We start from the raw sequence: 15,421 nt of genomic DNA, 5'->3' as shown, positions 1-15,421 counted from the left end.
AGGCTCAGTGTAAACAAAACGTGGATCAAAACTTGGATCCACTTTAATAATAACCCAGCTTGGCTCTGGTCCAGCATCGCAACAGTCTAAAGTTTCCCCCCCATCGCTCGGTTTAAAGTCTGGGAAAGCATGTTTAAAAGCAGGCCTCATTTAACTTCAAGTTAATCATCCGCAACCAGCCTAGGCCAATTAGGAAGGCTTAGGGAGATTGGCCACAGTATCTTGAAAAGCAAAAGAAACATTTATTTTTACTTCTCGCACCTTTTTGATGTGGACAACGTGCTGAAAGCCAAAAGGAGTTTTAATCAATCCCCAGTTTGCTGTAAGGATCATCCACCTGAGTTTATTCTGGCAGCCAAGGTGCAGACCTGCCAGGCATGAAATTGTTGGGAGATCCTGCACACCACGGCGTGCGCCTCCCGCACACAACAGCCAGTTGGCTCCCATCTTCAATCTCTTTAATAACCTTAAAGCTCTTAATCTCAGATAGTATCTCACTGAATAAATCCACGGAGGGGGAAAAAAAAAACCAAACCAACAAAAACAACCGATTGTCCAAGACTGAGATAAATAAGCCCAAATCAGTGCTGGGGCAGGTTCTTTAGCATGCTAATTCCTGCTTCTACCAGCTCTACCTGCAAACAAGGCCCTAAACAAACTATTTCTACTACAAGGGGAGGGTAATTATACTGACAAAGGCACCTCTGTGTCGGGTTGGGCAGAAGGAGCCGGCAGGTCTGGGAGACGCGGGCTCTCCCGAGTCTCCTGCAGTGAATGCACATTGTCTGGGGCAGGGGGAAAAATGCCAGACGGGGGGACCCAGCAGCATTTGGGACAACAGTGGTGCACCTTGTCTGCCAGGGTTATTTAATGCTTCTGGCACCTGTACTTACAGCCACCCCCTCTTTCTCTCCTTTACAGGTTTAGAATTTATTTGGCATGTATAATTGTTATTTTGATCCTATAGCTACAAACAATAGGCAGCATGTCATTTCTTGATCATTTTGCATTCTTCTTGGGTTTTACTACAGACTTAACCCTTTGGAATCGGAGCCCTAACAGCACTTAACAGGTTCTGTAACAATCAGTCAAATATTACTGGTATTTGCTTTCAAGGGCTGCGATTTTTTTCTACTGTAAAATGACATTGCCTTAAAGCTGCTATGGGTTTCTATTCACATATTTTTATACTGATTGAGCACATCAACTTAGAGGAACGAAACACTTCTTTCAAATGCTGTGCCAGCAATTCAGTTTCCGCACAAAAATTATAGCACCTCTTAGTTGTAGGGGCTTTTTTTTTTTTTCGTTATTTTCAAATAAAATTTTTGAAGAGCAGGTCCTCACATATGCCAACACAGCCACAAACTGGCATGGTGGATGCAAATTAATAGAACTCAAAACTTTTACTACTCTGTTTCTTATGTTTATCAGCCTGCTGTAAACCCACTACTTGAAGAGGTGAAATACCTCGGCTGTTATCAAAGCTGCCAGGCGGGAGCCTAGTACACAGCCTGTCACCTGAGATTACACTTTCCAGGTCAACGCACCAGAAGCCCCTTTATGAAGTTGTCAAAAAAGAAATGAAGAGGAGACTTTTGGAAACTTTTCTGACTAGCTGTTTGGGAATGCAAACTGTTGGTGGTATGGGCCAAAGCACAAATCTGAGCTAGTTACCTTCTAGTAATTGTAATTAGAAATATTACCATAACCAACATATCCTTTCCTCCAAGAATCATTTGCTACCATATTATTTACCATCTTCTTGGGATCACAGAATAACTTTGTTCTGCAAAATTATGGAGTGGCACTGTCTGTTATGCTGTAAAGCACTATTCAGAGTGATTATTTATAAAAACAATAATATTTTATTAAACATTTCATTGCAGATATTATATGGCTATGAGTTTCTATGATGTACAAAGTAGGTGTACTTATAATGTGTATTTACCTAAGCACTTTAAAGATACATTTCAAACCCAATAGAATCTAAATTCAATCTAAATTAACGGGACTTTATGCATATGACTGTGTGAGACAGACAAAACCAGAAAATAGAGTAGCTGATCTTGTCCGATCACTTTAATATTCTACTGTGACCAGAAATTAAATAAAATCTATTAAAAAAACTGAAAACCAGAAAGATATCCTTTCCCATTTCTGCCAACACAAATGACACTTTGCATTAGGTTAAGTGATATTTTCCCGGACTGGGATAAGCTGTCTCTGTATTTTTAAGAATAGCTGTCATCTACAGAACATCTGTAGCTAAAGAAGAACTTACTAGTTGTAAGCCTCCATGCCCTGGTGCTTTCACAGCAATAATTACTAGCAGAAAGAAGACAGACAGAGGAAACAAATTCCTTCTGAAAAAGTGCTACTATGTGCCTCCACAAAGAGCAGCTGGGTTATGAGAACTACAATGTTTTAAAACACTTATTTACACAAGTAGTTCAGAATTTTAGACAAAGGCAGAAAAAAAATATTTGCTTTCTAGATTTAAAGAACTACAGGGGTTCAACCCAGCAGTCAGCCTAATGAGCTGTATATGTCAAATCTTTTTATTGCTGGAATTAATGTGCATTTTATTCCGAAGCTGAGTATCACTGCAGGATTGCTAGTATCTGAACACCCAGTGAAGGCACAGTGAGTCTGGGAGGCAGCTTTGACTTTAAATTGTTGTATTTATTATGATGGACAATTAGTTGAAGTAAAAAACCCCCTCTGTTTTTTCCAGATCTACTGGTCTCCAGTTCTTTAGTGGGGAAGGAAGAAAAGAAGAGGAGATCTAACTACCTGGCCTGGACCTCTGTGCACCATAACAGCAACGTTCCTCCCAATAAAAACTTTTAGAGTTACAAAGGTACACTAAGATAATAATGATCTTCAAGGACAGTCTCCTCAAAGTTCTAGGATGGTCTACTCCACTGTGCAGATGGTTGAACAACCATGTCAGAAGGGCATAGGGGATGAACGGGGAACTGATGACTGAGCTCAAATGCAGAAAGTGAAAAGGAAGAAGAGGTGAGTATGGGCTACCCAGGAGAAACAGAGAACCCCGGCTTGGGCATGTAGCAAATGGAGTCAGAAAAGCCAAGGGCCAGCTGGAGCTGGATCTAGCGAAGGGAGAGTAAAACCGGCTTCTATAAACACATCAGCAGTGAAAGGACAACTAAATAAATTGTGAGGCTGCTGCTCAATGGTGACAGGAAACCCAGTGGCAAAGTACATGGAAGAGGCAGGGAAATAATGTTTGCCTTGCTTTTTACTAGTAAAATCTGCCCTCAGGTCTCTCCACGAGCCTACCAGAAAAGTCTGCAGGAGCACAGCATCACTTACAGGCAGAGCACTTAACACATCTGCACATACACAATCTGTAAGACCAGAGGAGACACCTCCAATGGTGTCTAGACCGATGGCTGATGTTGTTGTGAGGCTTTTATTACCTTCAAAAGGTCAAGTCAGTCAAAGGGGTTCTGATGACTGGAAAAGGACAAACATCACAGGCATCTTGAAGAGCAAGAAGGAAGATCTGGGAAACTACCAGCTGTTTGGCCACACCTCTGTCCCTGCAAGGTTTACAGAGCAAATGCTCCTGGAAGCAATTTCCAAGCATAAGAAGGGCAAGAGAGAGATTGGGAACACCAAATCATGGCTGACCAACCTGCTTTCCAGACCTGTGGACTAGGGAACAGCAATGGATGTTGTAAACCTTGACTATAAGCAAGGCTTTTGAGATGGTCTGCCATAGCACCTTCATGGTGGAACATGAGCCACACACTCAGCAGCAGATGATACTGAACTGGGGGAGTAGCTAGTGTGCCATATGGCAAGGCAGAGAGGCCCTCACAGGAAGGAGAAGTAGGCCAGAAAGAACATAATGAAATTCAAATTAGCAAATGCAAAGTCCTGCATCTGGACTGGAACAGCACTATGTAGGAGTACGGGCTGAGTCTGAGTGGCCAGAAAGCAGCTTTGGAGAAAACGTCTGGAAGGTACTGGTGGCCAAGTTGAGGGTGGGTCAGCAACGTCTTTCTTTGCAGTAAAGACAGACAGCTACACTCTGGGCTGTAGCAGCAAGGGTGCAAGGGAAGTGATTAGGGCAACAAAGATGATTAAGGGAGTGGAGCACCTCCCTTGTGAGGAAAGGCTGAGAGAGCTGGGTCTCTTTAGTTTGGAGGAGACTGAGGGGTGACCTTATTAATGTTTATAAATATATAAAGGGTGAGTGCCACGAGGATGGAGCCAGGCTCTTCTCGGTGGCAAACAATGATAGGACAAGGGGTAATGGGATCAAGCTGGAACACAAGAGGTTCCACTTAAATTTGAGAAAAAACTTCTTCTCAGTGAGGGTGATAGAGCACTGGAACAGGCTGCCCAGGGGGGTTGTGGAGTCTCCTTCTCTGGAGACATTCAAAACCCGCCTGGGCATGTTCCTGTGCGACCTCACCTAGGCGTTCCTGCTCCAGCAGGGGGATTGGACTAGATGATCTTTTGAGGTCCCTTCCAATCCCAAACATACTGTGATACTGTGATTATTCCCATTCAGCAGAAATGAGACCACATCTGGAGTCCTGCGTCCAGTTCTGAGCTCTCCAGTACAAGAAGATATTGCTACACTGAAGTGAGTCCAGTGCGGGGCCATCAAGTCGACTGGGTAGCCCATGGTAGATGAGGAGAGGACAAGGGAACTCAGTGTGCCCCAACTCCGAGAAAAGCAGGCTGGTGGGAGAGCTTACTGCTCTCTTCAGATACTCAAAGGGAGGGTTCAAGGACGATAATTCTTCTTGGGGATGCACAGTGGAAAGATTAGAGATAACGGACAGAAGCTGGAACATGGCCAATTCCAGTTAGGTATTAGGGAAGGGTGAGAGGGTTTTTGGCTTTGTTTGTTTATTTAAACCATGAAAGTGGTCAAATACTGTGTGGGGTTGCCCAGATGACCTCCAGACCGGTTTTCCACACAAGTTATTCTGATTCTAGCGCCAAGTCTGCAAACAGAATGAAGCACAGAGCAGAGATCTCAACAGAGTACTACTGTGAATTGTGTCACTAGCATAGCAGAATGACCCAAAATAACATTAATCTCACTCATACAGAGGGGCATCGAAACTACACAACCCAGCTTCTCAGTGATCCTCAAACAGCTATTAATTTGGACTAGACTGCCTCGATAATTACAATCATAATCAATACAAGATTCACTCAGCTGGATGCAAAAACAGTTTACATAGTATTTCCTTCGTTAGTTTGTTGATATGAGACATAAGATTTATTTGTCTGTGCCTTGGTTTTCTCTGTTAATGCAAGACAGGAGCACTGAAATTACCTAGATTAGAGGTATGTGGGCATTTAACTTTAAAATCCACAGAAAGTGCTTCATAGGTAGAAATCAATAAAAAATTTAAGTATTCAAACAACAAGCAGTAGATCTTGTTAAGACACGCAGGAATTTGTCTCATGAAGTTAAGACTAAAATACATAATTCTTTGCATCTTCTGTCTGCAGTTATAATTAATGAAAGTACATTCTTCTTCGCTGACTACCACATGGGACTCTTACAGATTTTTACACAGATTTCAGCATAAAAGATTCATAGGAACTAAGCAGAGCATGCTGGATTGATCTGTGGTGGTAAGAACAGCTTTCAAGATGATTTATTTCTGAAATGGGAAAAGAGAATTTTCACTGCAGTCCTTAAACATGGTAATAGAAACAGCACCAAAGCAGAGCGAGAGGAACAGAAACAGCAGACTGGATGACCACTCCTGATTTAAGGGGTTTGTAACCATCAACACAGAAGTAAACTCACATTGATGAGCAATGGAAACAGTTCAGCTATACTATTATACCAAGATATTTCCGCTCTCATTAGTAGAACACTTATTATTATTTGATATTCACCTGGTCATTATCCTCACTAAATTAATTTACTAAAAGCACCACTAGAGAAGGTAGCACCTACCATATTCATTTTAGATGATTCATGCCTCTGGACAGTGCTTTGGGGGGCTGGTGACCTACACGCAATGAGTTATTAATCCCTGCCTGGTCTCACCAGCACTGCCAGCCTCAGCACAAGCATTCGGAACAGGACTGCTTTTGCCCTTAGTGCTGCTCCTATGGGAGCTGCACCTATAGGTAGTACAGAACTCCTCGGATACAGCCTGATGGGCTCCCCATGCCATGAAGCCTCTTCCCTTTGCCTGGGTACAAGCATCGTCAGGAGCTACAGAGGGAGCTGGTCTGGGTTCAAGCTAAATGAAGCCAGGAGGAGGAGGCAGCTTTACTTTTAATGAGTTTTCCTGCACCACGTGGCTGCACCTACACTCTTACTGGCACTCAGGAGAGGGGCAGACAGGTCTGCCATTTTCTTTTTGGCTACAATGCCAAGGTGTTTGGTGGACAACAGCACAAACCTAGCCCAGAGCTAGCAGTGACTAAGGGTGCACTTGGACACAAGCCTTCTGATGTGGCCTCTGCTCTGTTGGGTAGATGACTGTGATTGCCAAGTTAAATTCTCTAGTTTCATCAAATCAGCCAAGTTTTGTAGGCAATGAATCCAAACTGGACATAAAAAAAGACATGGAGCTGGGTGGAGAGGTGGAAAAGAGGCAGAAACAGAGACAACAGAAGAGTAAAACAAATACCCCTTCTGTGGCTTTTTTTTTTTTTGGGGTGGGGGAAAATGGACTTAAAACTGTGTTGCTTGTGAATAAATAACTGCCTGTTTCAAGGCAATGTAGTGCTGTAACCAGGTCCTCTTCAGGTATATTCCTTACAAATATTCACCAAGTATCTACTCTAGAAAACAGACATAATTCATGTCTCAACCTGAGACATTAATGCCATTTAAAAATGGAAAAATGTAGCAAACTCTGCTCAGCCACCAAAAGCAGGTATTGAGGAAAAAAATGGTAAAAATACTAACTTTAGTAAACTAGTTCATCACTCTTTTTCATTTTATGTTTTATTTTTACTGGTCCAAGTAAAAGTCAGTAGCTGCCCTCCATTCCTGCAGAGCCTCAGGGCCAGGGACTGTTTACCATATCCACGTTTTCAGCTGTAAATGTTGACCTGCTCAACACCATAATGCCATTTACTAGGAGTTTACACAATAGCATCAGACTCAGTAAAACACCTAAAAAATTAGCAAGTCAATTTAAAGGGAAAACCAACTCCCCAGCAAATCCTATTCAGACCTGCAACTTCTCCCCAGGCCAAAACACACATACATCTCCTGGCAGGCAGGCCTCCTCTTTGTAATGGTAACAGGACAATTGGAAAGGATTGGATGCTTTAAAATGGCGATGGAATTTAAATAATGTAGGGGAGGGGGATGGGGCTCATTTGTTGGTTTTTGAAGCATCTTCAGTTTAGAGTTGAACTGCTGTGAGTAAGAAGGAGAGGAATACTGCCCGCTGCACTGGAAACACTGAGACAAATGTGCAGTATGGAAGCTTCCTCCTGAGAAGTAGGCTGCAGAATCTGAAGAAACACCACAGGGTGCTCTGCAGTATGTGGCATTCATTAGAGTTTCTGTTTCAATATTGTGCGTAATGGCTATCTCAAAGTACTCCAACACCTTTCATACTCCTCCATATCTAGTTCTCTTCATCTCAAAGTAGAAGGCAGTACGTGAATCCTTTAAATTGTTTGCAGCATACACCCTAATGGATACAACAGAAGATGTTTCTAATCCTGCTGCAGTCTAACATTAAACCTAACTTTATTTTTATATGTCTCATCCATATCTATATATCTCACGTACCTACGTGAGAACAGTGATGTAGAAAGTAGAATTGTAGCATTTGTACTATACACTCATGAAAGCAACTTTCCTTGATATTATTTGTGGCAATGTTCTAAACTAGCAAGGTGAAGCTTGCTTTAGTAGCTTATGCTGGGCTCCGACTGTCTGTATTTCATCACTATTATTGTGTTGAAATTAATTCCTAGCACCAGATTAATAATGACATCTGGGAAAGTTGCTGAATCAAACACAGAAGAGCAAAAACAGAGCCTCAAAACTGTGAGCTCTGTGTCATGAAGCAGATGAAAATACATTTATTTTTACACCAGGCAATAACCAGGAATAACAAACTAATCCTCAAAGAACAATACTTACACCTGCTGAACTGAGAAAAGAAATCTTAGTAAGATTCACAATCACATGCTTAAATAAACAAGACAGTTTCTTCCCTTAAGTAGAAAGGAAAAATGAAGATATAATATCACATCACAAGGAACAATTTAAAAGAAAAGTACAACTACGTCCATTTGTGAAAGTCTGTGAGAATAATGAAATGACAATTGGGTTTGAAATATTCATAATTGGCTTTTAATTCATGTATATAGATTTAAAAAACATACCTTGTAGAGACCAAAGAAGCCTAAGTCCCGTAATACAGTGAGGGCACTAACTCGTGGACCAGTAGTAATTTCTCCAGCCACTTGTAATCTAATCTTGACAATTTCCAATGGATTGGTAAAGATCACTTGAGAACCTCCAGCCTGAAATTAAAAGTGGAAGGCAGCGCATTAACTCTGCATCCTTTGCAGTGTAAGTACTGTTACGTTCAAGAGAAGACATTTTCAGTCCTGCTGCAGTTGGTTAAGCTATTGGCAGACAAGAGTTTGAGCATTAGTTAATAAACTGCAGTTCACAAGGTAAGAAACCTACCCCTCCACAAGCTGAGTGGTCAGGAAAAGCAGTGAGGAAACGGCCCAGCCACTGCAGGACACTGCAGCACATCAGACAGACACACTAGCTCGATTCTTGCTGCAGGAACACATTCACCAACACCAATTTGTGCAATACTGACAAGCCAAGAACGTTGTAAAGGCAAGTAATGGAGTGAAAGGAAGAATTAGGAACTAAGAAACTGAGATGTGCATGCCAGTATTTAGAAAGTGAAAACATACTATTGAAGGGTTTAAGTCTGGCAGAAGCTTTTTCAATTTTGGTATGAGCTCATAAAACAAAGAACACATGGATTCCAAAGACCAGAACTGCAGATATATTGTGCTTTTTTAAAAATCCCGCTGAAATACCAGTTTCAGTGCTGATTCAAGAGTCTGAGCTCCACATCATTATTTGTGCACCAGGTAATAAAGAAAAGAAGGTCTACAAACTGAAGGATTCCATTAATGAAGAACCAATAAATGTTTGGTTTGTTTTTTTTTTTTAACATGTCAGTTTCCATTTGTTGGGAAGACATCACAACTGATTTTGAAAGTTAGATTTGAAACACAGTGGTGGCAGAGCATTTCAGACTCCCTGCTAGTTCACATGAAGTTCATCTCATTCACAACATGTAACGTAGGGCAAAACCTTCCTGCTACCCTGACACATCCCAAGTTAAAAATTTGAAACAAGAAAAAAAGAAAGTAACATGAAGGTTACCTAAGTGTATTCAAGCAATACGCATTCAAACTCCATCTGACCCAAATTCAACAGAATGTCTTTTAACTTCTGTTAATTTCTTAATTATGTGGCCCAACAGCTATGCCCTCTCCGGGTTCTAAAATCACACAAACTATGCAAAGGGCAACCCTCACCCTCCCCACAACAAAGCACAAACTATTTTCTTCCAGAAGGTAATGACTACAATGAAATAAACTGCATTTAAAAGCCCTCGCATCTAGCCACGTCTAGTATGCCAACACTATGTGCACATCTTTTTAAAATTATCCAAATGCTAAAAGAATTAATCATAGCTCAGATTAACTATCATTCAAAATAAAAAATATTCACAGTAATACGGTTTAAATAATGTGCTGAAGAAACGGCAAATCACACGAACAACTATTCTTGTCTACCACTTAGACTGAGCATACACGGTGTGGTTACAAATTGAAGTCTTTACATAACCCCCAAAATATCCCAAATGTTTCCTATTTTGGCCAGAAAGAGCATGCTCTTGTGTAACTCAACTGGTTTTGACTTTCAAATTGGCATAATTTAATTTAACTGCTTTTACCAAACCAGAATCCTGGTACATATAAATCTACCATTCTTCTTGCCATCAGAAATTAGACTGATAAATTATTTGGCACATACACTGACTTCAGTTTTGCACTTAAACTGAAACGTATTAAGTGAGCAAGCATTCAAAACAAAAAATGGAGAGTGTTTCTTTTACTTGTCTTCTCATCTTGCAAAGTCTCAAAAAAAACCACCTCCTGGAAAGGTCCTTACGGTGAACTTCAAATTCCTATATAATAAACATTTTGGTCTATGTATTACAAATATTAAGTATTCCCACATGCCATCACACATATTTTTTTCTTAAAAGGATAAAAACCCAATTGCAAGTGATAACGTTCATTTGCAAGTTTGTTATACCACAACCCTCCTCTACAACACACTACTTAAAAACTCGTATCAACTGCTCTATGTTAGCATAAATAAAATAATTTCTCTCAGTATGGTATTTTTGCAGTTCATTGTGCCATGACTCCATGGGAAGCATTCCTTTAATTTTCACTATGGAAAAACCATATTAAAATTTAAAAGATGACAACAAAATTAAGTTCAAGTCATTATTATTATTAATTCACCAAAACACTCAACAATTTAAAAATCTATAAAAATGTTTAGAAGTGATGCCATATCTAAAGAAAGGAAATAGAAGTACATATCTGTTTTGAAAGAAGAATAAAGGCAAATAATTTCTGAATTCAAACAAGCAGGAAGTACTTCAGGTGCTATAAATGTTTATGCTTGCATGTCCAACCTGGCTGCACCGACACTTGCAGCAGTAGATGTTTGTGACTCTGGGCAAATCACACGAGACTTCCCCTGCTTCAGCTTGCTATTTGAAGAACAGGGATGATGTTATTTACCCACCTCATACACTCAAGCTTGCTGCATTCTAATTTTTAAAACACTTAGACCTGCATGCACCAGGCACTATTAAAAAGGCTACTGGCTTTGCTGCCCACAAAGGAGGTCTGAAGAAAGACATTGGAGATTTCCAGTTAAGTCTTTCCACAAAACTGTCCAGATACCAGCCCAGAACTCCCTGAACAGCCTTTGTCATTCTCTAAATATGACCAAAGATATAGCCCAAAAATGAAATGACGGATAACTGAAAGTGATGAGCCAGACAATACCTGACAGAGGGTCTCAGTGGGAGGGATTCTACCACCTGCCTGCTCCTGCGGTGGGGAGGAAGGTGGTTTATCAGCCAGGGCACAGGCAAGTCTAGCGGTAACAAGTACAGTCGCCTGGTGGGGAGCTTTTGTCACTCTATTATTTAACCATCTATGCTGGTAACTGCGGCTCCTTCCTCTCAAAATTAGGGGAAGCAAACTGGAGATGGCTACTATACTCTCTAATGAAATGATTTCTTGCTTGTCTAGTATTGGTAACTCCTATTGTGTTATTCATCACCATAGAATGCAAGCGTCTCATAAATATTAATGGCTATCTCCTCCCAGCGCTCCTGTGAGGAAAGTACAATGACTCGAGTTTTACAAGAAGGGGATTTGAGGTAAAGAGGTTAATTGTGTGTCAGTGTGTGTGCGTCCCCAGCTCAGACGTGCACAACTTCTAAGAGTCTCCAGATATCCTGATCTCCATATCAGCAGCTTGAATCACAATAGCACACGGCTTCTGTCTTCTTTTGCAGCTTTTGCATCGTGAATGCAATGAAACAAATCTTATCAATCTAATTTTTTCCAGTCTCTTCAAGGTGCTGGTATAAACTGTTATGGAAAAAACAGACCAAATATTATCAGCATGTTGTATCACCCTGCTTATTCATTGTGTTTGGCCAGAAGTTGAAGAACATTGCCTTTTTCTTTGCTAACTTTTGCTGTTGAAAGTGTATCTTATTTTAAAATCTGAAATATGCTCCCAAAGATCAGAATTTGAAAACTATTTTTTTTTTGGCCAGAACAAACAGAGTTTAAACTCAGGTTGCTCAAGCTTAATGATGCTTCCACTGTCACAAAAATCAACTTCATCAACTGTTTCATATAGGTAGCTCCCAGTAACACTTATTTTTCTATATTGAAATTACAAACCTGAAACCCCTCAACTATGAATTCTTTTATCACCTCTTCCAACCATTTTTAACAGAAACAAATGATCTGACTGTAAAAGCAAATCTATTACTTTTCAGTTATTATCACATGATTGAAATAAAACCTGCAAGAATTCATAAGAGTAGATACCTAGAGGTATTGCATAGGTAATTATTTGTAAGGGCCCACAAAGGGTCCATATTATTCTGAAAGAATTTAACATTTGACCTAATCACAAGCACTTATCATCTTGTTTCATGCCAAGCAAGAAAATAAAAAGGAAACACCTCTGACATCCCAGAGCTCCTCATACACACATAGCTAGAAATCCGCATGCCTATAAAATGTTCAGTGTGCTTTAACACGCGGACAGCTGGCTGTGCATCCACACACATGTGATTTTTTATAAATAAGCTGGGTTTTTTTCATTTTTGCAGTTCTTCAACTCTGCACTTAGTATGATATCACCCAACACCTCTCGATGGCAGTAGAGTCTTGTACAGTAATACGGTTCTGTCTATCACTTGCTTCCTTTTACTTTCCCACTTTACTGAACGGAAGGGAGAAGTAAAAATAGTTGAGGTATTTTTTTTTTTGTCCATGGGGAAATAAAACCCTCTCTGTAGTGAAAAAAAATCAGTTTAATAACAATCACTTAACAACAGTCCAGTTTAAGAAGTCAGAATTTTTTTGTACTTCTTCATGTGTTCAAATCACCCTGTAATAAACTTTACTGAAAAATAAAGAGATTTTCATGCTCCTCATTACACTAAGACAAGAAATTCCTGTTCTTTTCAATGTAACTGTATTTTATGCCCTTATAAGATTAGACAAGAAATGAACACACCAGACCCAGCTCTCCCAGGACTTTCACATCTCCATTTGAAAGCTTTGGTGTAGGTTCTGAAGAGAACACAGTTTGCAATTCAGGAAGAGAATTCTGTGTTTTCTATTGCAGAAGAAAGTACTAGATTATTTTCCTTTCATTGCTACTGACCATCAACTCTTCTTGTGCCTCTAATTAACCTTATTACCTAATTCAAATCACAGCCTTTTTGCTGTTCGCAGTTACGAGCATTTAGGGCCAGCCTAGATCTTTCTTCTGCACCCCATGTAACTTGTCACATTTCACCTTTTAAGGTTTCTCGGATGAAGAAAGCATTACTACCGCTATTAGAGTGTTTATATTTCTCAACGATATCACCCAGGGATAGCAATTATGGAAATTAATGGCAACCATTAAAACACATAAGCAACATATTATACAATAACCCAAAAATCAACCTTTGCAAAATAAAGAGTCTACAATGTCTTCATTACTCTTTCAATTTACAAAAAGACAAGCAGGTGCAAGTTCCAAAATTTTTAGTCAACTGTTTATCACGTTCAGTCATACTGAATATAATACACTGGCCTGGGCTGTTGCTCCTTTCCAGTTGCCAGATGCAGCTTGTTTTCCTGAGCATTTGCTAGCATCCATTAATCCTAATTAAAGTCAAGATTCCTAAAGTGCTGAGCATTGTAGAGACACAAAATAAAGATTGTTCCCTGTCATAAAAAAAAAAGGTCTAAATTAAAAACGCACTCGAGGTATGCAATGGAAGAATTACCATTCTCATTGTGTAATAAAGGGCAGCTAAGGCATAGAACGATGGAATGATTTACCACAAAATCACATACTAACTCTATGACAGAACATGGCTTAGAAGCCAGATTTACAGAGTGCCACTGCAGCGCTTCAAACTACCTCTAAAAAGTCTTGGTGTTTGTACAGCAAAAGATCCCAGCTGAATTGTGTTGAGCTGCTGCAGAGGTGATTTCACTATGGACTTGCCTGTTACCAGAAGAGCTACCAAGTAATAGACATCTATCCAAAGTGATTGTTTTTCTTATCGATTTCAAAGGTGACAACCTTAATTACATGGTGCTGTGTGTCAAGGGCAAAGCATACTGGCTTCTCAAAATCTTGGTCTGTGTTCCTCTTTCTTTTTTTCCCAATAAAACCAGGCTTCAGAAATCCAGACAAGCCACCTCATGTTGTTTTGTGTCCTCTCATCTATGCTCCTATCTATACAGGATCCTGATAAAGCTCTTTAGCAATGGGAGTTCATATAGTAAATACCTTTACTTCAGATCACATGGAGATTTCCTGAGCCCTCAATCATCTGCTTTTCACTATCCCAACCAGGCTAGCATAGAAACAGCTTGCATGCTGCTCATGCAGAACTGCGTTTTTCTCCAGCTAATCTTTCTTGCCTTCTGAGGACGGACTTCTCCTGGGCTGCCTAAGGTTTTACTTCGTACAGCTCAAACAGCGAAAGCTGCTAGAATCACAGTGTTAACATCCAAATGTACACAAAATGTAAAGCAAGCTCCCGCAAACATTCACGTACAAGTGCTCATAAACAGAACTGCAATTAGTCTAAACAGAAGTACAGTCCTGTTGCTGCTTCAGACAGATTTCGAAGACTCAGATACAAGTTGTGACAATTGCCCTACAATAGTTTATGAACGACCTGGCTAAAGAGAAACAACGAGGAATATGGTTTGTTTATAAGCACTGACCAAGTCTGCAGTGGGAAAAAAAAAATTAAAATTGTGGATTTGATATTTTCCACGTCATAGGTAATGCAGTTCTCAGAAGCCTCGCCAAAAAATCAAAGTGGAGCCTACTTGATTGGCATTATAAAAGCAATTAAGCTGCAGACCTGTCAAATATGTTAACATTTGGCTCTGTCTGCTCTACTTGTCTATTTTGACTAGTTGTAGAATCATTTAATGATTTACAGACCTTTCAAGTCTAAGGCATGGTAGCTGTATTAAAACTGTGACCCATTATTTCTTGGTCACATCATAAATTACTGTGACATCATAAATATCTTCCTTTTTCTCATAGAAAGCTAGATTTTAATTCCTGCTTTGAGTTTGAGGCTTTGTTTTTTAGGGTCGTTTTTTTTGAATTTGCACTGGTAAACTCTAAAATATTTTACTGCCAGTAAAAGAAAGAGTAATAGGAGAAAGCGATGTGTAATAAAATGTAATTGTCAAAACAAATAAATGTTTTAAACTGTAATGTATGTACATATAAAATTTTGCAGTCATTATTTCTAATATAACAGGGGAAAAATACGTTTCAAATTGAAAGACTATTAAGCATGTTTGTTGGAAAAAAATGGGCCTTTAAAGAGTTCAGAATTGTTTGGTTCTGCAATCAGAAACATATCAACCTAAATGTATGTATCGCTCCTTGTTTTGCAGTTCAAAAAAATTCCTTTTTTTTAGGGAACAAAAGAAATGAAAAGGAAGAGGAGAGGGGAAGCAAAAGGGGAAAGCATCTCTAATTTATTAGGAGAAAATACCTTTGGAAAAATAATTAAAATTAACTAAT

The 15,421-nt window shown here is 39.7% G+C and overlaps 1 protein-coding gene across 2 annotated transcripts in view; it reads right to left on the bottom strand.

The window, feature by feature from the left end:
• Nucleotides 1–15,421, bottom strand: part of SLC25A13 (solute carrier family 25 member 13) — a 99,737-nt gene that overhangs the window by 7,656 nt on the left and 76,660 nt on the right. For both annotated transcript variants that reach the window (XM_080339694.1, XM_080339695.1), the window contains one exon: nt 8,374–8,514. In XM_080339694.1, the coding sequence (XP_080195820.1) occupies nt 8,374–8,514 (141 nt within the window). The remainder of the gene's footprint in view (nt 1–8,373; nt 8,515–15,421) is intronic.

The sequence above is a fragment of the Nesoenas mayeri genome, assembly GCF_963082525.1.
Source record: "Nesoenas mayeri genome assembly, chromosome: 2".
In the NCBI taxonomy this organism is placed as follows: domain Eukaryota; kingdom Metazoa; phylum Chordata; class Aves; order Columbiformes; family Columbidae; genus Nesoenas; species Nesoenas mayeri.
Note: the sequence above shows the minus strand (reverse complement) of the source record. Positions and strands in the feature narration are given on the sequence as shown.